Source organism: Lepidochelys kempii, chromosome 22 (assembly GCF_965140265.1).
Source record: "Lepidochelys kempii isolate rLepKem1 chromosome 22, rLepKem1.hap2, whole genome shotgun sequence".
Lineage (NCBI taxonomy): Eukaryota > Metazoa > Chordata > Testudines > Cheloniidae > Lepidochelys > Lepidochelys kempii.
In genome coordinates this window covers 18,359,101-18,381,628 of record NC_133277.1, presented here as the reverse complement: position 1 = coordinate 18,381,628, position 22,528 = coordinate 18,359,101, and the positions used below count along the sequence as shown (strand labels likewise).

Here is a 22,528-nt window from a genome sequence, read left to right as displayed (position 1 = left end):
GTGCTTATATACAAATGCACAAAGCCTTGGAAACAAGCAGGGAGAACTGGAGGTCCTGGTGATGTCAAGGAACTATGACGTGATCGGAATAACAGAGACTTGGTGGGATAACTCACATGACTGGAGTACTGTCATGGATGGTTATAAACTGTTCAGGAAGGACAGGCAGGGCAGAAAAGGTGGGGGAGTAGCACTGTATGTAAGGGAGCAGTATGACTGCTCAGAGCTCCGGTACGAAACTGCAGAAAAACCTGAGTGTCTCTGGATTAAGTTTAGAAGTGTGTGCAACAAGAGTGATGTAGTGGTGGGAGTCTGCTATAGACCACCGGACCAGGGGGATGAGGTGGATGAGGCTTTCTTCCGGCAGCTCACGGAAGCTACTAGATCGCATGCCCTGATTCTCATGGGTGACTTTAATTTTCCTGATATCTGCTGGGAGAGCAATACAGCGGTGCATAGACAATCCAGGAAGTTTTTGGAAAGCGTAGGGGACAATTTCCTGGCGCAAGTGCTAGAGGAGCCAACTAGGGGGGGCGCTTTTCTTGACCTGCTGCTCACAAACCGGGTAGAATTAGTGGGGGAAGCAAAAGTGGATGGGAATCTGGGGGGCAGTGACCATGAGTTGGTTGAGTTCAGGATCCTGACGCAGGGAAGAAAGGTAAGCAGCAGGATACGGACCCTGGACTTCAGGAAAGCAGACTTCGACTCCCTCAGGGAACGGATGGCCAGGATCCCCTGGGGGACTAACTTGAAGGGGAAAGGAGTCCAGGAGAGCTGGCTGTATTTCAAGGAATCCCTGTTGAGGTTACAGGGACAAACCATCCCGATGAGTCGAAAGAATAGTAAATATGGCAGGCGACCAGCTTGGCTTAATGGTGAAATCCTAGCGGATCTTAAACATAAAAAAGAAGCTTACAAGAAGTGGAAGGTTGGACATATGACCAGGGAAGAGTATAAAAATATTGCTCGGGCATGTAGGAATGTTATCAGGAGGGCCAAATCGCACCTGGAGCTGCAGCTAGCCAGAGATGTCAAGAGTAACAAGAAGGGTTTCTTCAGGTATGTTGGCAACGAGAAGAAAGCCAAGGAAAGTGTGGGCCCCTTACTGAATGAGGGAGGCAACCTAGTGACAGAGGATGTGGAAAAAGCTAATGTACTCAATGCTTTTTTTGCCTCTGTTTTCACTAACAAGGTCAGCTCCCAGACTGCTGCGCTGGGCATCACAAAATGCGGAAGAGATGGCCAGCCCTCTGTGGAGATAGAGGCGGTTAGGGACTATTTAGAAAAGCTGGACGTGCACAAGTCCATGGGGCCGGACGAGTTGCATCCGAGAGTGCTGAAGGAATTGGCGGCTGTGATTGCAGAGCCACTGGCCATTATCTTTGAAAACTCGTGGCGAACCGGGGAAGTCCCGGATGACTGGAAAAAGGCTAATGTAGTGCCAATCTTTAAAAAAGGGAAGAAGGAAGATCCTGGGAACTACAGGCCAGTCAGCCTCACCTCAGTCCCTGGAAAAATCATGGAGCAGGTCCTCAAAGAATCAATCCTGAAGCACTTGCATGAGAGGAAAGTGATCAGGAACAGCCAGCATGGATTCACCAAGGGAAGGTCATGCCTGACTAATCTAATCGCCTTTTACGATGAGATTACTGGTTCTGTGGATGAAGGGAAAGCAGTGGATGTATTGTTTCTTGACTTTAGCAAAGCTTTTGACACTGTCTCCCATAGTATTCTTGTCAGCAAGTTAAGGAAGTATGGGCTGGATGAATGCACTATAAGGTGGGTAGAAAGCTGGCTAGATTGTCGGGCTCAACGGGTAGCGATCAATGGCTCCATGTCTAGTTGGCAGCCGGTATCAAGTGGAGTGCCCCAAGGGTCGGTCCTGGGGCCGGTTTTATTCAATATCTTCATAAATGATCTGGAGGATGGTGTGGATTGCACTCTCAGCAAATTTGCGGATGATACTAAACTGGGAGGAGTGGTAGATACGCTGGAGGGGAGGGATAGGATACAGAAGGACCTAGACCAATTGGAAGATTGGGCCAAAAGGAATCTGATGAGGTTCAATAAGGATAAGTGCAGGGTCCTGCACTTAGGATGGAAGAACCCAATGCACAGCTACAGACTAGGGACCGAACGGCTAGGCAGCAGTTCTGCGGAAAAGGACCTAGGGGTGACAGTGGACGAGAAGCTGGATATGAGTCAGCAGCGTGCCCTTGTTGCCAAGAAGGCCAATGGCATTTTGGGATGTATAAGTAGGGGCATAGCAAGCAGATCGAGGGACGTGATCGTTCCCCTCTATTCGACATTGGTGAGGCCTCATCTGGAGTCCTGTGTCCAGTTTTGGGCCCCACACTTCAAGAAGGATGTGGATAAATTGGAGAGAGTCCAGCGAAGGGCAACAAAAACGATTAGGGGACTGGAACACATGAGTTATGAGGAGAGGCTGAGGGAGCTGGGATTATTTAGCCTGCAGAAGAGAAGAACGAGGGGGGATTTGATAGCTGCTTTCAACTACCCGAAAGGGGGTTCCAAAGAGGATGGCTCTAGACTGTTCTCAATGGTAGCAGATGACAGAACGAGGAGTAATGGTCTCAAGTTGCAGTGGGGGAGGTTTAGATTGGATATTAGGAAAAACTTTTTCACTAAGAGGGTGGTGAAACACTGGAATGCGTTACCTAGGGAGGTGGTAGAATCTCCTTCCTTAGAGGTTTTTAAGGTCAGGCTTGACAAAGCCCTGGCTGGGATGATTTAACTGGGAAGTGGTCCTGCTTCGAGCAGGGGGTTGGACTAGATGACCTTCTGGGGTCCCTTCCAACCCTGATATTCTATGATTCTATGAGCACTCCTCCTTCTTGGAACACCGTCCCATAGTCAAAGAATCCAAAGCCTTCTCTCCGACACCACCTGCGTAGCCATTCGTTGATGTCCACGATTCGACGGCCTCTACCTAGGCCTTTTCCTTCCACGGTCATGGCACCAGAGTGCACCCTCGGCGTGTGTCTACATATGCCGCAGTCACACCTCCCACTTGCAGTGTAGACAGACCCACAGCGCTCAGGGGGGTGTCACTTCCAAGCTTCCCTTTCTAATGCTGCTTGAAAGCGGGCGTAGCCAGTGACTGTTCTCAAAGCTACTGCTGGCTCCCCTGTTCTGACAGCAGATGAATGTTGCGTGAGAAATGGCCCTGTGATGCTCTGCACCAGACGGGGGTGTTTGAATCCCTCACTGGGAGTCTGGGATCATACCCTGCAGGTGGGAGGCTGCCCTGAAGAAGAGGGGATAGACATGGTGCCCTGACGGGCGCCAAGGCCCAGCACTGTGTGCAGGCTGCGGCTGCTCGCCTCGCCTCATGGTCCTGCCTGCTCGTTTGGGGTAGTGCGTGCACACAGCACTGCAGGGATTGGATCCCTGTCATAATGGAGCACAGCAAAGACGCCATTTTACCCACTAATTTGGGACTTTGTAACGCTGAATATCTCCCCGTGACGGCAGCAGGTCTGGTGTGTCGCTTTCTGCTTGACTTTCAAAGCATGGCAGAGCGATTTCCAATACGTGGCAGGCATCGGGATGTGATGGGGTGACGACTTGTTCTTCATGCACAGCCCTTTTGTTTCTCCCTCCCCCCCAGCAGGAAGAAAGGGGTCATAGACCTGGTCGGTGGTAAGGCGTCAGTGAAGTGGAGACTCTGCTGTATTCATTGGCTTCTCTTTTCTCTGCAGCAAGAATAACCGGAGCTTTGACACACCAGTGAAAGGTCCCCCCCAGGGTCCCCGGCTGCATATCGATATTCCTCGTGTCCAGCTGCTCATTGAGGATAAGGAGGGCATCAAGCAGCTGGGTGAGTGGGGCTCTTGCCTCAGATCTAATGGCACTTGGCCTTATTCCAGTTTAAAGGATCGCTGAGCAAACCCTCCTTCCCCCTCCGCTTCCCTGCTGAGGCCACGGATGCACCTTACCGATAGTCCCACAGGCTGCTGGCTGGGCCCAGTTGGAGTGTTGCATGCCGGGACACACTCCTGCTCATACACCAGAGATGAAGGCAGCTGCAGCAAGTGCTGTGACATGGGACAGGTGTGACCGTACTTTGAGGGAACCCACAGAAGGGCCCTAGGGGAAGAGAATCTTCCCCCTGCCACACTTCTGGCCAGGGAAATACTATTCTCCGGTCGATATCTGCCTGCCCTGGCTTCTGAATGCCAGCTCCCCATGCCAAGAGCCCATCTTGGCCAGGGCACGTAGTTTCCCTTAGGACTGGGGGGTCTTCCCGCCCCCATCTTTCTGCCCCTTGCATTTATTCCATTTTCAGCCAAGTTGCCAATATTGCTTGGAATCATTCTCACATTCCAGTTCTGGGGGGAACTGGGTTGGAAGCTGAGAGTCCCCTGTGCCCTGCCCCACTTTCATGCCCAGGAAGGAAGAAGTGCCACTTCCCTGGCCCTGCGTGCTGCACCCATACCGCACAGGAGGAGCTGTGTAAAGCCCCAGCTTTTTTGCTTGTATTGAGCCTGACACGGGTAGAGGAGGGTGAGGGAGATCCCCCAAGCAGCGAAGCCAGAGATCGGTCAGGCAAGGAGCTACTGTCAAGTGGGTCAGGGCAGCATGGGCTGGTGATGCTGGTGACTTGCAACAGATGCTTTGGTGAAGCTGTCTGAGCTCAGTCCCCAAACTCTTCTTCTTGCAGGGGATGATAAAGCTACAATACCAGTGACAGACACCGAGTTCAGCCAAGCTGTGAATCCTCAGAGCTTCTGCACTGGGGTATCCTTGCATCATCCAGCTCTGATACAGAACACCGGACCCTTGATCGACATGTCTGACATTCGACCCGGTACCAGTAAGTACTTGAGGCTGTGTGGCAGATCCCTTTCCTCGAGAGGCAACTGATGCTGGCTGAGTGCCCCAGCCATCAAGCTGTGTGGTGTAACCAACTCGGGTGGAGTTAGGCCACTTCTGAGCGTGCCTACCAGGGCCATGCCTAGGTGCCCAGGCTTTGAGAATCCTGCTGGGGCTCAGGCATGAGAGAGAGGGGCAGCAATTGATGTGCTCACAGTCACCTAGAGAACTATTTGAGCACAAACTTAGGTGCCATGTGAGTTTAGGCACCTACAGGTTTGGGGCATTGCAGTGGTGCCTAAAAGTGGGACTTGGGCACCTCAGTTGCTGTGTGGCTTTGGGGGCTCATCATTGCACCCAGAGATCTGTGCATGGGGCCCCATACTGAGCACTCATTCTCAGTTCAAGCTCCAGCTAATGCGGTGCTGAGGTTCCTGAGGTAGGTTGCCTTATTGTTGGAATAATAGGGAGACTCTATACTCTCGAATTGTACCCCAGACTCTGTTCTGTGTCTTCATCAGGCATCCCAAGCCAAACGGACTGTGTTTTGTTTGCATTTTAGAGCACTTTAATTTTAAACGAGTCAGATGGCAGCAGAGGAAGTGAGTTGTACCTCTGGAGCCCCTTTGCCATCACCCCAAACTTGCCCCATGCATGGGACCCACGGCCGCCTACTAGCATACATGACACATGGTCTGTGAATTTTAAAAGAAAATGTGCAAAGCGCTCTAAACAAAAATGCTACTGCAGCCTGTGTGTCCCTCCCAGGTGGCTGTTGTCTTCCTCTGCATAGAGGAAGCATAGCTGCATAGAACGAAAGCGAAAATCTAATACTGCTTGGATTACGGGGCGTTGGAGCTTTGGGTGGGTCACATCAGGGGAGGCCACAGTGATATGTTCTACGTGAATATGGCTCATTTTCCTGCCAAAGAAAAGCGATTTCTTCCCATCCAAGAACAAGTGTGAAATACCAGCTGTGGTGTGTGTCGGTAACCTAACTGCACCCTGTCATTTATAAGCCTGGTGCTGTCACCTGCTCCAGGAAGCTACCCTCCCCGTTGTGCAGCGTGGCTGTGAGAGCACCTGTACAACAAATGTTGCATGTGACTGAGACAGGGACGAGCAAACATCAGACAGATTCTACGGGGGAGTGAAAATGTGTCAACTATTTGCAAATTACTGGCACTCCATCTAGCTCAAAGGGGTGTTACATTAGACATTCAGTAGCTCATAGTTAGTTACATATAGGGATTACATAAGAGTACATGGTCATATTTTGTTATGCACACAAGACCTTCTGCTAAGAGTTATGACGGTTATGTAAATAGCGTACATGGATTAGGGATAAGTAAGGCTAAAGCATACATGGTACCACTGTAATTATCTTCTTCTTATGTCTCCGACTGAGCAGATAGCCCTGGCAATGTATGCTTTATAATGAGGAGGCAGGGATTCTAAATATCTGTATAACTTTGTAAAAACAGACAGACAGAGAGTTTCTCAAATCAGTCCATTTGACAAATATTTTGATGTTTGTACCATGTGATCCAGGTGACTACAGACTCTGGCTCTAATGGAAGACAAAAAAGCACATCTCATATCACCTGGAGCGAAGCGTTTTCCAAAGTACTAGTTTGAGTACTTGGTTGCATTATCAATTGCATTTGGAAGCTTTCTGCCAATTTTCCATCAGTTATGGCTCTCTTTTTGATTTTTACAGATTGGATGCCCAATGAGAATGTTTAAACATCCATGCTGGTGATGACCAGTACATATGTGCCAGCCATCAACTTTTTCTAGCTGATGAGTTAGTTACCCCTTAGTACCCCATATGGGTCAGGGCTGGTAGCCGACAGGCACAAGCGTCTGTCGGTGGACAGATGTCTAGCAATATACACAGACAGACATCTGCGTTTGCCTGTGTCTAGCTGTAGACACACATGCCCACCTGCAGAGCGGTGGGTTGCGGGAAGGCTCTGTGTTTGTTTGCCTCGTGAGAGCACATCTTTCTCAGAGGACAAACCTGACCGTGTTGTGTAACTAACTTTCGTGCTTCAGACCCAGTTTCCCGGAAGAGTGTGAAATCTGCCCACAGCACCCGGAACAGGTACTCCAGCCAATGGACTCTCACCAAATGCCAGGCATCTACTCCTGCACGTACTCTTACATCTGACTGGAGGACCGTGGGATCCCAGCATGGAATTACGGTCACAGAGAGTGACAGCTACAGTGCCAGTTTGTCTCAGGACACGGGTGAGTCAGCAGGATGGGGAATGCGGTGGTGGCGGCGATCACCACTGCCCCAGGGAAAGGCCAGGCAGCTGGTACACCTAGGGGAGTAAGAGAAAAACCAGAGGCTCAGCTACCCCCTCACTCGCTCCTGAGAGCAGCTTCTGCCTCAGCCACCCTCTGCCATGTCTCCAGCAGGAAATGGCCCAGGGTGTCCCCAGAAAGCCCCCTGCCATTTTCTTCAGAGTCCAGGCAGCGCATACTCTGCAGTGGGGTGGATTTGATTGAAAGACTTTATTTAATCATGGATTTCTACATAAAAGTGCATTCTTGTTCTAACCTGAATTCATGTTCTTCAGAGATCAATGTAGTTTTCATTTTTAGAAGATACACACTGTAAAGTGATTTATTTTGAAAACTGTTCAGATGAGTTTTACAGCTATCTATCTCAGAAAACAAATGATTGATTGGTTATTTCATTTACCAAAGGTAATTGAAGCAGTTCACGTCCGAATGACTTCAGAAAGATCTATCTCCCGTTCAATCGGTTAATCATTAAGATTTGGAGGGTTTTCTTGCCATGCTGTATGAGGAGGAGAACATCAGACATTTAAATATTTTATGTATTTAACAGCAAACAACCAACCATATAATAATGTAGCAAAACAAGCATATAGTTAAATGACAGTAACCTCAAATAGTTAGTTAATTTTCTGGCTTTCTTTAGTTAAACAAACTTGCACTCCAGATATTTCAATTGACTGTCAGGCAGGTCAACATGAGAAACTTACTTAAGATGTTGGCTTCTGCAGCTAACTAACTCGATCGTCTTCACCTTCATTTTCCTGTTTGTTCATAATCTGACAAAGATGAACCAGCTTTCCTGCTTGTTTGGCTCCCAAACGATTTCTCAGTTTGGAACGGATTGGTCGAAAGGAAGGAACTATTCTTTTTACACTGGCTGAAGAAGCTACTGCTAAGTGAGATGATCACTTTCTTCCACAGTCTCTGAATCCAAGTGTTTGCTTACGTGATTTCCACCAGTTCACTGGTGTGACTTTCTGTCAAACCTCAGCAGTAAACCTATTGTTTGAACGGTTCACACTTAGCTCTGAAGTTTATTATTATTGGAGGGCTGATTGCTGGATGTCCATGTCATAGCCAACTCCTCCTCCTCAGCAGTTTGGGTTTGACTGTGGTACTGAAACTATTACCAAGAAAAGGAGCTGGAGATCGTGCTTGTCCCATTTGGGTTTCTAATGCTTGAAACTTAACTCTGTCATTTCATATTTCTCTTTTTAAGATCTCACTCAGTTGGCCAGGAGGGTGCCATCATCTGTGTTTGTCAGTCAGGATTTTGCTCACAAACTGTTATGTGATTAGGCCAGTACTCTAAAGAAACAGTCCACTACTGAGTGACTTCCACTGCACATCTTGTGGTGGAGTTTGCAGCACCGCCTCTGAAAAGAGTGGGAGGAACCAAGCTAAGGGGTTGTTACTGAAGTATTTTGCCACTTAGAATTGTAAACTATCAGGGTTGGGAGGGCATCTAGTCCAACCCCCAACTAAATCATCCCAGCCAGGCCTTAAAAACCTCTAAGGAAGGAGATTCCACCCCTAAATTCCTAGTGAAAGAGTAATTCCTACTATGTGCCTTAAACTTCTGCCACTGCAACTTGAGACCATTACTTCTCATTCTGTTGTCTGCTACCATGGAGAACAATCTAGATCCACCCCGTTTTGGGTCGTTGAAAGCAGCTATCAAATCCCCCTTCATTCTTGTCTTCTGCAGACTAAACAAACAACTGCAGTTCCCTTTGGGGGAGGCCTCATCTGGAGTCCTGTGTCCAGGTTTGGGCCCCACATTACAAGAAGGATGTGGACAAATTGGAAAGAGTCCAGCGGAGGGCAACACAAATGATTAGGGGAGTGGAATGCAGGACTTATGAGGAGAGGCTGAGGGAGTCATAGACTATCAGGGTTGGAAGGGACCCCATCTAGTCCAACCCCCTGCTCAAAGCAGGACCTGATCCCCAACTAAATCAGCCCTGCCAGGGCTTTGTCAAGCCTGACCTTAAAAACTTCTAAGGAAGGAGATTCCAGTGTTTCACCACCCTCCTAGTGAAAAAGTTTGTCCTAATATCTAACCTAAACCTCCCCCACTGTAACTTGAGACCATTACTCCTTGTCCTGTCCTCCTCTACCACTGAGAATAGTCTAGAGCCATCCTCTTTGGAACCCCCTTTCGGGTAGTTGAAAGCAGCTATCCAATCCCCCCTCGTTCTTCTCTTCTGCAGACTAAACCATCCCAGTTCCCTCAGCCTCTCCTCATAAGTCATGTGTTCCAGACCCCTAATCATTTTTGTTGCCCTTCGCTGGCCTCTCTCCAATTTATCCACATCCTTCTTGTAGTGCGGAGCTCAAACCTGGACACAGGACTCCAGAGGAGGCCTCACCAGTGTCGAATAGAGGGGAACGATCACGGTCCTGCATCTGCTGGCAATGCCCCTACTTATACATCCCAAACTGCCATTGGCCTTCTTGGCAACAAGGGCACCCTGCTGACTCATATCCAGCTTCTCGTCCACTGTCACCCCTAGGTCCTTTTCCGCAGAACTGCTGCCTAGTGTGTAGCAGTGCCAGACTCTGCACTTGTCCTTGTTGAATGTTGTCAGATGTCTTTTTGGCCCACTCCTCCAATTTGTCTAGGTCCCTCTGTATCCTATCTGCCACGCCTCTCAGTTTTGCATCACCTGCAAACTTGCTGAGAGTGCAACCCTCTAGATCATTACTGAAGATGTTGAACAAAACTGGCCACTGGACTGACCCTTGGGGTGCTCTGCCATCTAGACATGGGGCCATTGATCACTCCCTGTTGAGCCTGAGGAGCTAGCTGGCTTTCTTTGCATCTTTTAGTCCATTCCTCCAGCCCATACCTCTAACTTGCTGGCCAGAAGACTGTGGGAGTTGAGATGACTGTCTCAAAAGCACGGTTCTTGGCTTTCCTGGATGGGATGGCAGATAGATAGATGACTCAGTCTCCCTTAGGAGGGAGTCCCTGACCATCCTCACCTGCTGCCTCCTCTTGGGCGTGGTAGTTGTGAAACCCCCATCCCTTCTGATTGGTGGAGTCTCCTGCTCCCTTCCCTCAGCTGTCTCAGCATCAGGACCTGGGGAGAGAACATGAAACTGGGTGCTCACCTGTATCTGCAGTGCTGGTACAGAGATGCTTTGCTCTTGGTCTGTCTGCTTCTGGAAGTCACATGCTGCCAATTGTTGTCACTGTTGTTCTGTCCCTGCTAGGCAGCCTGCTCTGCCTCTTCAGAAGGTTGTGCCTGCTGGAGTGTATCCTGATGTCTGTCTGTCTGTCTGTCTAGGGGATCTTTATGTTCTCTTTGGCAATGCAGGGTTGGTCCTGGGTTCTTCAGTCCTTGAACTTTCTCTTCCAGTTGGGTGCTACGGCCTTTGTGGCCCAGCAGCTGACTGATTGATTGCTCACCTTCCTTCTGGGAGATGAAAGCGTCAGTGGGCCTGCCTGCTGTTTGCAGCAGGTGTCCCGGTGCAAAGCCTTGCCCCCCTCCCCCTCCCCAGCTAAACTCCCTTGCGAAACTCCCCTGTTAGCCATCCCTGTTCGCACGCTCCTCTGGTCGCTTAGGGGCCAGCTTCTTAGAGGCCTGCTGGCCCCACCCCCTGAGCAGGGATTGGTGGGTGCTAACAGGCTTATTGCACACAGCCTTGCCCACCACACCACTAGGCTCAGCATTCACACCCCCCAAACAAACAATCAATCAAGCTGCAGGCACCCCCCAGACACACATACACACGTTCTCCAAGGCCACATCATCACTCCTCCTGCACCCAGAGACCCTCCCTCCCTCCCTCCCTCCCAACACAACACTCAAGTCTTTGGCTAGGAAGTGCATCAACCAAGCACTACAACCATGTTGTTAGCTTGGGACCCTTCCAATCACAGATACGGTTGCAGCATCATCTGTGACCGAGCTGCATACTAGACAGTTGACCTTTTTGCACAGTGTGAGACAGCTTTCATTGCTGCTACTTGGAAGTATTCTGCTTTCTGTGCATTTCCCAATGCCTCTGTAAGGAAGACATTCCCCACTTCCATTGTCACACAAGCAAATACAATAGGATCATTGTGGCCATTGCTCCACCCATCATAGATTCATAGATATTTAGGTCAGAAGGGACCATTATGATCTAGTCCAACCTCCTGCACAACACAGCCCACAGAATCTCGCCCACCCACTCACTCCTGCAATAAACCTCTCACCAATGTCTGAGCTACTGAAGTCCTCAAATCGTGCTTTAAAGACTTCAAGGAACAGACAATCCTCCAGCAAGTGACCCGTGCCCCATGCGACAGAGGAAGGCAAAAAACCTCCAGGGCCTCTTCCAGTCTGCCCTGGAGGAAAATTCCTTCCCGACCCCAAATATGGCGATCGGCTAAACCCAGAGCATGTGGGCAAGATTCATCAGCCAGATACTACAGAAAATTCTTTCCTGGGTAACTCAGATCCCACCCCAGGCCATATTTACCAGGAATAGTTAATTACCAAAACCATGTTATCCCATCGCACCATCTCCTCCATAAACTTCTCAAGTTTAATCTTAAAGCCAGATAGATCTTTGGCCCCCGCTGCTTCCCTTGGAAGGCTATTCCAAAACATCACTCCTCTGAGGGTTACAAACCTTCATCTAATTTCTAGTCTAAACTTCCCAATGACCAGATTATATCCATTTGTTCTTGTGTCCACGTTGGTACGGAGCTTAAATAATTCCTCTCCCTCTCCGGTATTTATCCCTCTGATATATTTATAGAGAGCAATCCTATCTCCCCTCAGCCTTCTTTTCATTAGGCTAAACAAGCCAAGCTGCTTGAGTGAGTCTCCTCTCGTAAGACAGGTTTTCCATTCCTCGGATCATCCTAGTAGCCCTTCTCTGTACCTGTTCCAGGTTGAATTCATCCTTCTTAAACATGGGAGACCAGAACTGCACACAGTACTCCAGGTGACGTCTCACCAGTGCCGTGGGTAACGGTACTAACACCACCTTATCTCGACTGGAAATACCTCGCCTGATGCATCCCAAGACCACATTAGCTTTTTTCACGGCCACATCACATTGGCGGCTCATAGTCACCCTGTGGTCAACCAATACTCCAAGCTCCTTCTCCTCCTCCGTTACTTCTAATTGATGCGTCCCCAGCTTATAACTAAAATCAATTTCACCCTCTAGACCTTTTGCACACTGATCACTTTCTCTTTCACACACACTATCCAGCAATTTACCTGCAACATCTGCTCTTTTCCACAGACCGTATCCCAGTCTTTCTTACTGACTGAACCATGTTAACAAAGTGTGAGTTCTCAATCCTACAGAAAGGAGAGTTTGTGGCATAACCAAACCAGACAATTGGTTTCATCTCTTACCTACCTCTTTTTGTGATCTGCAGGGTCTTCTCACAAACTTACCTATGGTTGCTTCTGGACCATTGAAAATCCTTGCCTTTTGCTACACAGGATATAGTGTGGCTATGTGACACGTATGATCAGGCTGAACCACTACCATTGGCAGACAACTCTGACACTATAGGAAAAGATGGTGATCTTGAAGGTGGATAGGCTTCAGAATCCTGTATGTTAACAGATTCTCCTCACCAACATAAGTCAATGCAGTTCTTTATTAATTATCATCATAATCATTTAGTGACAGGTTTCACACTAACAGCCATGTTAGCCTGTATTCGCAAAAAGAAAAGGAGGACTTGTGGCACCTTAGAGACTAACCCATTTATTTGAGCATGAGCTTTCGTGCGCTACAGCTCACTTCATCGGATGCATACCGTGGAAACTGCAGCAGACATTATATACACACAGAGATCATGAAACAATACCTCCTCCCACCCCACTCTCCTGCTGGTAATAGCTTATCACTTAGTGTTACGTACTGCTTTCTGGTACTATCAATCATTTTAGGCAACAAACCACTGAAATAGACAGATCTTCTTTTTACAATTTCACCTTTAGCATCACTATATTGTTTGCTCAAACACAAGACTTCAAGAATAGTCCAGAAGGAAGACAGGCAGTCCTTACAAAAGAAATATGAAATAGAAAAGTTTACCAACCTGAAGATCCTGCATGTTCCTTTCATCATCTTCAACACAGCTTCTGCCTCAGAAGAAACACTTCTCATGAGAGCAGCAAAGAGTCCAGTGGCACCTTATAGACTAATAGACTCATTGGAGCATGAGCTTCCGTGGGTCAGTTCCCACTTCGTCGGATGCGTGTAGTGGACATTTCCACAGGCAGGTATAACTATTCAAGCAAGAATCAGGCTAGGGATAACAAGGCTAGTTCAATCAGGGAGGATGAGGCCCTCTTCTTGTGATGTTGTTTCAGTGAGGCAAGCAGGCCTTGCATTTCACATACACGCCTGTCTTGTCCACAGGTAGAGGAACTTCGTTACAATAACCCCAAACTGGATCTCTCTTACAGTCTCCCAGCATTGCAGGTTTTCCCTTCTAGTGAGAGGATGGTACAGTAGATCTCAAATCAATGAAGACTACACTCAGAAAGACCTCAACACTTCCAGACTATGCTGCCCAAATAGCATAACTGTTGCTTCTACTGCCCATCCCTCCCTTCTCTTTGTCCAGATCTATTCCACCCTCAACAATCTGCTGTTCATTGAACTTTCTGAGAGAGGTTAGGGATTGACTCTGTGTAAACCAATTTGCAGAGGGATGATAGAGTTGAGGTCTGTCATTTTTTTCTCCCCTCTATTTCTTTGTGCACAAGCATATTATCTCTGGAGGCACAAATCTACAGTTTGAGAACTGCAAAACTAAGCATCCCTGATGGTATCTTCTAGACAGAGCCCCGTTGCATAGTGCACCAATGCTGGTTCTGGCAGGACCCAATTGAGAGTGCCAATTCAGAACAAATTGCTTCAAGCAACTCAGTTAGAGCCAAAGGCTGGGGTTTTGCCACCTCTAAGGCAAACCAAACCAACCAACCAGACAAGACTTGTGGTTAGCCAGTGGGATAAAACCCAGGTCACACAAGCAATTTCCTAAGACGCTCCAGTTTCCCAGTATCGCCACCAGTGCCACTCATTATGGGGACAGATGGTTATGAAAACTAAGACCCCAGTAAACGAAAAGAGGTTCTCTCGATCCCAAAGGACCAAGCCCCAGACCCAGGTCAATATACAAATCACACTGTTACCGATCCTTTAGAATCTAAAGATCTATTTAGAAAAGGAAAAAGATATTGATGAGAGCTACAACTGGTTAAATGGAATCAGTTACATACAGTAATGGCAAAGTTCTTGCTTCAGGCTTGTAGCTGTGATAGAATAAACTGCAAGTTCGTCTCTGGAGTCTATCCACAGCTGGGATGGGTCATCCGTCCTTTGTGTAGAGCTTCCATTTGTAGCAAAGTCCCTCCAGCGGTCAGAAGCAGGATCGAAGACAAGATGGAGATGAGGCATCAGCCTTTTATAGTCTTTTCCAGGTGTAAGAACGCCTCTTCGTTCTTACTGTGGAAAATTACAGCACAATCAAGTTTGGAGTCACATGGGCAAGGCCCTGCATACTTTGCCAAGTCACAAGGCATATCTATCTGCCTTCTCTCAATGGGTCAGTTGTATAGCTGATGGCCCTTAGGGGGCCATCCAGCAGGCTAGGCGGAGCTGACACCGACTTGTCTGGGGTATCACCCAGAAGCAGAGCATAAGGTTGAAATACAGACAGACTAGAGCCAATATTCATAACCAACTTTAACTACAAAAATGATTGATTGATAGATACACACAGCATAACCTAGACCCCTTACACGACAACCTTTAGACAATATTTGCTGCAAATATATAACAGTGATCGACACAGTTACAGATTGTCAACAACATCACAGGTAGATTAGATTAGAAAGATTAACCTAAATAATCCATATGGAAGCCCCTGGAACCCCATAAGATTGGGTCCCTCATCTATGATCTACAAAACTTTTCCTAAACATTACATGAATATATATTCTCATACTATAGAATTAGAATTTATAATCCCTATTCCATGATGAGATAGATCTCTATCTATCTATCTTTGAGCTATAATGTATCTTAACTCAACTAAAATTTTCTTTCTTTAGATAGGTTTTTTCCCTAAAACAAACAATTCTGTTTGTTTGAAATCATAGATTAGATTTGTATCCACCCTGCTCTGCAGCCTCAGTATCATTAGTGGCTGGGGCATGCAGCAGTGGGCAGCGTGACTGACAGACACATTCCCATCCACTAAGTGACTTTGCCCCTCACAAGGCATAAAGCTTGCTAACAGAGAACACCACATCAAAGTTTGACGTTTTGTTTCTGTATACAATACGCAGAAAGATGCGTGTCTCTTGTTTAGTTACATAAATACACAGCACATAGTTTGAAACAAACATACAATACACAAATTGACACACTTGTTTTTAACACAAAACATATGCACCAATAAGGATACATACAAACCCTACACAAATATTTTAACGTGTGGTGTGGGTTTTTAGATTAAAATATAAAGTTTGGAAAAAAATGCAGACTGCTTCATTTTAATATGGCTGTTTCAAAGGAAAATTTAGTCAAAATCAGCCCATTTTAAACAGCTGTACCCTCAGCATTCTACACCCGTGCCTCCCCGTCCCGGATCTGATTGCCTACCTTGTTTTCAGACAAAGGGCGGAACAGCATGGTGTCTACAGAGAGCGCCTCATCCACCTACGAGGAGCTGGCACGGGCCTATGAGCACGCCAAGCTCGAGGAGCAATTGCAGCATGCCAAGTTCGAGATCACAGAGTGCTTCATCTCAGATAGCTCTTCCGACCAAATGACCACAGGGACCAATGAGAACGCAGACAGCATGACCTCGATGAGCACCCCGTCCGAGCCAGGCATCTGCAGGTTCACCGCCTCCCCGCCCAAGCCACAGGACAGCGACAGAGGCAAGAACGTGGCGGTGCCCATCCCTCACAGAGCTAACAAGAGTAAGTATCCTTTCGCTGGCTAAGAGCACCCCCGTCACCCATGCAGGAGCGAGGCTGCAGCGTGGCTGCTGCAGCCCCTGAGGTCCCAGTACGGCACTGTCATCCCATAGAGCGTGCACACGGCCTTCCTCGGGATTCATCTTCAAGCAGCCCTGCTGTGTTTGGCCACATCTGCAATGTGAGCGCTCACCTAAATTTGCTGCTACCGTCTCCTCCATTTTTGGTCCACGATTCTTTTGCTAGCTACAACAAAAAACAAGGCTTATTTTACACAAGAGTTTGATCCCTATTTCCCAGGCTTTAAGGACTCATGAGCTCGGAGAGGGAAGCGATTACTTACCACAGAACGTGTCGTATCAGTTTTAGCCCACTACGCTCTCGGCCCTTCTAAGGACAAACTGAGGCATGGATGACAACTAGACAGAGCTTCTGCTCTCGAGAGGAGTCAAGGGCCACTGACCCTGTTGCTGTCCTCTAGCTTACGCACACCTACATAATCCTTTCCAGCAGCTAACTTAGGGCCTTCAGGTTCACACTGTAATCAATGCTCACTAAGCCCACTTTCCTTTCTCCCTACTAGCCTTACATGTCTGTTATAAGGATTATTATTCACAGATGATCCCTGGTAATTTACTGTTTGTGGCGTTATGCATTGGGTGCTGCTTTCAGTCCTCACTCCTGAAATTCTAAGGAGCAGTCCACTGATGCGGCAGGGTTAAGGGCTCAGTCCTGCAAACGCTGCCACCCACGATCCCCCACCTTCTGCAAGCTCAAGGGGACTCTGCAGATATTACTCCCCCATCCGTAAATATTTATAGAATTGGACCCTAGAAGAGTAAATGATTTGGTTTGGCTGAGTGGGGACACAGGTGAATCTCACCACCGGAGGTTTATCCCAATTGATAGCTCACAGAGTCTTATTAATTGTTAGTGGATGGACTCAACCCTGCATTCACAGGGAGCTGGGCTAGATAAGCCACTAGCTTCCCACCCCCACCAGGACAGCACTCTCCCCTTTATCTTGTGCATTCAGGGACTGACCTTTGGATCCTATGGACGCTGTTGCTGCCTTGCTAGCTCCGTGCAATGCTTTTCCATCTAGGGCTCATGCCATTCCAAGTTGCTGAGAGATGGTGGCCAGCTTTCCATTTTACCTGTTTGTGAGTGAGCTATAGATGCCTTCGGGTGCTGAACTCAAGATAATACCAACCCGGGCCCAGAAATGAATTCTCTAATCTTATAACCATCACTCCACCGTTAGCATTCACCAGGCCTGAATCTGCTGTGATCTGTATAGGAGCCCCCTGCATTTACATTACTTCATGATCTACACTCTCAGGAAGGGTCACCTACTCTCCTAGACCCCTCTTCTGCCTTTGCAGTGATGTTCCCGTGAGGCATGGGTTTCCTTCTCTCCACCCCTCCACTGACAGCTGCTGGGCTGGGGGAAGCTAGAAGGAAATGATCCTCTCGAACCTCAGCCACGAAGCCCCTGGGCGGAACGGGACTCTAGTCCCAGCAAACAAAACTAAACTCCAGCATCTTTCTTCCCCCATCACTATTGCAGTTGCACTTCAGCAGCAGAGGCACCTCAGGTCTCAACCTTCGCTTTCCTCCTGACAACGCTACTTTTCCTTAGGGTCTCCTCACCGTTACTGGGCAGCCATACGTTAGATACTTCCTCTTTTTATAGCATGGGTCCTTTTATCATCCTCAGAGATGAGAGTATCAAATCGTGACGCACATAAAGAACAGGGATCTTTCCTCTCTGATCCTGATAAGAAAAGCGCAAAGGCAGAGCAAGGTTCCTGGCGTGAAAGCACACACCACACACCACAAACCATTTGTGCCTGTGTAGAAAGAGGAGACCTGTGAAGAGCGAAAGACAAATGGGTGCTCGTTGTCAGGCACACGTGGGGGTCAGTCGTGACTCTTGCTTCCCACACTCTGTGCAAAACTGCTAGGCGTTTCGAGCACCTTACCTCTGTCTTTGTTCCCTGCAGGCGATTACTGCAACCTTCCTTTGTACATGAAATCAGAAGCATTCTTCCGCAAGCCTGACATCCATGATCCTTGTCCAGTGGTCCCACCCAGGGAAACCTCCATCCGAAACCTAGCCAGGGCTTATCACACGCAAGCGAGGCATATGACGCTAGACCCAGGCAGCAAGCCTTTGGGCCTGCCACACCCAGGCTCCTCCACAACTACTTTACCTCAAAGAACACTCACCATGCCTGTCTCGGCAAACTCCGCTTCTGCTCCCGCCGCTTCTGCTCCTGCCGCCGATCCCGCTCCTGCCGCCAGCGCTGAGCCACGCATGCCCACACACACCAAGATGGGAGGCTCTAGAGACTCTTTACTAGAAATGAGCACATCCGGTATAGGGAGATCTCAAAAACAAGGGGCTGGAGCGTACTCCAAATCCTACACTCTTGTGTAGGAAACTAGAAAACCAATTTAAAAGAAACTGCTGGTTTCCTGCATTATTTATATTGAAATAAAATAAACTCTTGTACATAATGAACTCTTTTGTATAAATGAAACTATTTTCTTCTTCTCCAGAACTGAAAAAGAAGCCAGGGCACAAAGAATTTGATGTTACAGATTTAAAATATATATATATATGTGATCTTATATTTCACATTGTTTTGAAAGGAGCACAAAGAGACTCAGCGATTTTTCCCCCTGATATTATTGGTGGTTTTGAAAAGCGAATTCTCAAAGACATTGCATGCTGTTTACTGTTCTGAAAACAACAGGAGTTGCTTTGATTTGCAAATGCTTATGTGTTAATACCTTTTTCTATGAAAAAACCCAGCGCTGTGTGCAATAAAAGTTATGTTTATATGTTGGAGTTTTCCAGTTGATTCAAGCCTCAGGATTGCACTAGGAGTGGACCGGGTTGGGAGAAGAGCTCAAACAGCTGAGAGAAGGGTTTAGTGCTCTTAGCTTTTCAGTAGCTCGTGGCAGTTTGCACGTCTGCCTAAAAACCATGGCTGTAAAGCTTTAGCCAGGACACTAAGCCTGCAGGGAAGCACGGAATGGAGAGACACAAGCCAATCCATCACGGATCAGCAGGAGCCTCTCCCCCACCCCAGAGGGCAAGTGTCAGGCCAGCTGGGGGCGCACGCTTTCTTGCCTACCTTTTGTCTTGCTTCTCGGTAGTAGCTGTGAGCCCGCAGCACGGCAGGGAGCAGGCACGTCGGCTGTCTGCAGGCAGAGGCGGTGCCCCAGTGGCTCCGAGGCGGCTGGGCATACTCACTGAGGAAGAAACCAGTGGCAGTGCAGTGAGGTGCAAGGAGGCTGCGAGATATGTAGGAGGCTGTGCAGCCTGGCTATGGTCCCAGTCCTGGAAGGGCATGTGCCAGGGCAGCATCCTATGACCTCAAGAGGATTCCATGCAGGAACGGCTCCAAACGGGGTCCAGGAGAACCTCAAAGACACACACACACACACACAGAGCAAATACTTCACTGCCTTGAGGCTTTAGCCCTGGTACTCAGGGCTTCAACTGGGGGGGAAGGGGGGCAGGGCTTCAGCCCCCCAGGAGGGGCCTAGACTTGGGGTGCGCCAGTTTCAGCCCCAGCACTCCCCCCATAGCCAAAGCCCCAAACCCCAGAGCTTCCCGCCCCCCGCAGCTGAAACCAGGAGTGGAGCTGTGGGGAGCCCCAGCACTCCCCCCAGGTCTAAAGCCCCGAGCCATGGTGCTCCCAAGGGTCAGAAGCCTTGCTGAAGTGGCTGAAGTCCATAACGTCTTGGTCAGTGTTACCGACAACTTCCACTTCTGAGGTTCTGCTGTAGTTCTCATTTGACGCTAGAGGAGGAGGTGCAGCGTGTGAAGTCCGGAGCTGTTCTGGCCTCCATATCCGTGCTGTGCACGGCTCTCCCCGCAGACACAGCTGCTCTTCCAGAGTAAGGAGCTGGACTCTCGCAACCCTTTCCTTTCTCTCGACCCGCAGCTGGCTACACGGTGAATGAGATGCCGAACGTAACATGTTCTTCATCAGAAAGAAAAAGATGCGTGGGTGACCTGAGAGCATTACAGTACAGGAGAAGAGCTGGGTTTTTTTTAAAATCCCAGCTACAGTTAATTGGGAGACATTTTCTACATAGACTAAAATCTATTGAATGTGTAAGGACATTCTGTAGAACCTAATTTTCCAAGGGCAGTTTTGCTCTGAAACATAGATTAACTGTTTAAATTCTATACACAGAACAATGGATCTTGGTTCCTATGTACAACATTGCAACTGTATTTTAAATTCTGCCTTGGGATGGGCGCTGCTAGCAGCTGTAAAGAGAGCCTTTTGGGAGCCGCCCACCAACCGCTTCGAGCACACAGGGGACTGGGTTTGGCTAGAGGAGGAGCAGGCTGGCAGGAGCAGAAGGGAGAGCCGCTTCACATGTGGGGGCTTGGCCGGGATCCATCTGCCAGACAGAGCCAGGAAAGCTTGAGAGGCAGCCTGTGTGAGGAGAGGCTGAACCTGGAAAGAAAAGGCAGGCAGAGCACCAAGCCCCAGTGGGATGGCAGGCAAAGAAACAGCAGGCACTTACTTCCGGAGTTCCTGAAGGAACAGACCCACGTACAACAGCAGGTATTACAGAATCTGACAAGTCCTGCACTGGGTAGGGGGGCTGGGCCCGGGGAGGATCCCAGTGCCTTTGTACTGACTTTCAAAAGAACTGCTGCTGGCGTGAGCTGGGGTAAAGGTTTGTGGGCATATCGTTAGCCCTTACCTGTCGGGAGAAGCCCAAGTGCTTACCTGGCATTGAGCAAAGAGCAGGCCAAGAACTCTGAGGTGTTAAATGCTGCTATATGGAACCATGTAGGTTTATGTCGGCCAAAAGATACTGGCAAAAATATTGGGCAGCCAGGTGGACATCTGGGGTAAGGCCCAGAGCATTTGCACAGATTGGGACTGATTGGGCCAACTGCTGGCTGAGGCAAGATGTGGAAGCAGTCCTGGATGCTGTGATATTACGCAGAGCCTTCCAGAGACCACAAGGGTCTGGAGACACCAACCAGAGACAATGGAGGCAACGTCAAAACTGGCCAAGAAGCATTCCAAGATTTGCAAAGAAAAGCAGCTTGTCCAACACAAGCAGTATGACCTGCAGGCGTGAGACAGGAAGAAAGGAAGGCCACTTGGTCAGACACGATATAACCTGCTAGCAGCACAGGGGAAAAGGCATCAAGTGGGACAGCTCATATATGAAACGTGGTCTGGGGGAATGTTGTGGCTAGACTGGGGTGATGGAAAGCTCTCAGAAGGGAGTAAAAACTGTTCCGGTAAGAGTGGGCTGACAACCAGAGATCGGGTTGTTTCTTCAGAGGCCAGTTACTCACTCTTGCAGAGCAGGCTGGTTACATCACGGTGGTTTTGGGACGGGTACATGCTCTAGGAATGGAGCGTATACACGGGGAGGAAAGCCTTTTCCAGCGGCATCATCCCAATAGACTTGTGCAGGAGGTAGAGGCCCCCCATCCCGGGGTTGTGGGGACTGATTGGAACCCATTCCCTTTAAGGATATGAAGAGCCGCGCACTGGAGGGAACCTCAATGGATGGTAAGACACAGAGGGGTCAGTACAGGACTCAGACCCACAAGCCAAAAACGTGAGGCCCAGATTGGAAATGCCAGGGCAGAGAAAAAACCCTAGACAAATACCAACAAACCTAGAACGTGCGGCCCAGGTGGGAAATGCTGGAGAAAGGGGTGAAGGAGCAAAGGGGGCCTATACAAGGCAAACCAAAAGAAAAGACAGAGCAAACCCCCAGTTGGGGGCCGAGAGGAGGTGGATGCCGGAGGACTCAATAGCTAACAGGGAGCAGAGACCATCAGACTGTGAGGTGCTGGTTGGGGAAAAGGCCACAGTGTGCTCTACGAAGGATGGGACAGACACAGGGCAAAAGTCTGTGGGATGCCCCTGTGGGTCAAAAGAGCCCTAGGGTAGACGCCCACCTAAGGAATGCTCATTCTGTGGATGGAGAATGGGAGACGGTCCACAGGAAGTCAGACTAAGGGGATTCCAGAGGCAGTGCGGGATTGCTGCCCTCCATATAGAAGGGAGAGCACTGACCAGAAGAAAGCTGATCCCTCATTAGAAAAGGGGGTCCTAGCTAAGGCTGTACTAACATCACACACAGCTCCCCCCAGGAACTCTGTTCTTGCCAGCAAGGGGGGGGGGGGGCAGGCCAGGCTTCATGAAAATACCAGAGCAAGCACCTCAGTTGGAAATACCCTCAGAAGCACCAGGTCTGTAAAGAGAAGGGCTGACGCAGTGGAGGCAAATACCATTTCCTCCTCTGTACCCTGCTGGGAATGGGAACAGCAATTCTCCAGTAATTGAATGCACAGTTCTAGCAGCATGCCCGAGAGCAGGCAGGAGGCTATGGCGCAGCGGCTTTGTAGAAGT

The 22,528-nt window shown here is 48.8% G+C and overlaps 1 protein-coding gene and 1 long non-coding RNA gene across 3 annotated transcripts in view; one reads left to right on the top strand and one right to left on the bottom strand.

Moving 5' to 3' along the window:
• The window catches only part of DSCAML1 (DS cell adhesion molecule like 1), a 348,185-nt gene extending 329,226 nt beyond the window's left edge, over positions 1 to 18,959 (top strand). For both annotated transcript variants that reach the window (XM_073321085.1, XM_073321084.1), the window contains 5 exons: positions 3,723 to 3,841; positions 4,685 to 4,837; positions 6,895 to 7,089; positions 15,801 to 16,112; positions 18,116 to 18,959. In XM_073321085.1, coding sequence (XP_073177186.1) covers positions 3,723 to 3,841; positions 4,685 to 4,837; positions 6,895 to 7,089; positions 15,801 to 16,112; positions 18,116 to 18,552 — 1,216 coding nt within the window. In that variant the 3' untranslated portion in view covers positions 18,553 to 18,959. The remainder of the gene's footprint in view (positions 1 to 3,722; positions 3,842 to 4,684; positions 4,838 to 6,894; positions 7,090 to 15,800; positions 16,113 to 18,115) is intronic.
• LOC140901731 (uncharacterized) lies at positions 6,793 to 10,640 on the bottom strand. Its single transcript, XR_012155943.1, has 3 exons — positions 10,267 to 10,640; positions 7,550 to 7,648; positions 6,793 to 7,166 (listed from the first exon to the last, which is right to left on the bottom strand). It is a non-coding gene; the product is annotated as an uncharacterized lncRNA (long non-coding RNA).
• Positions 18,960 to 22,528: the final 3,569 nt, after the last annotated feature.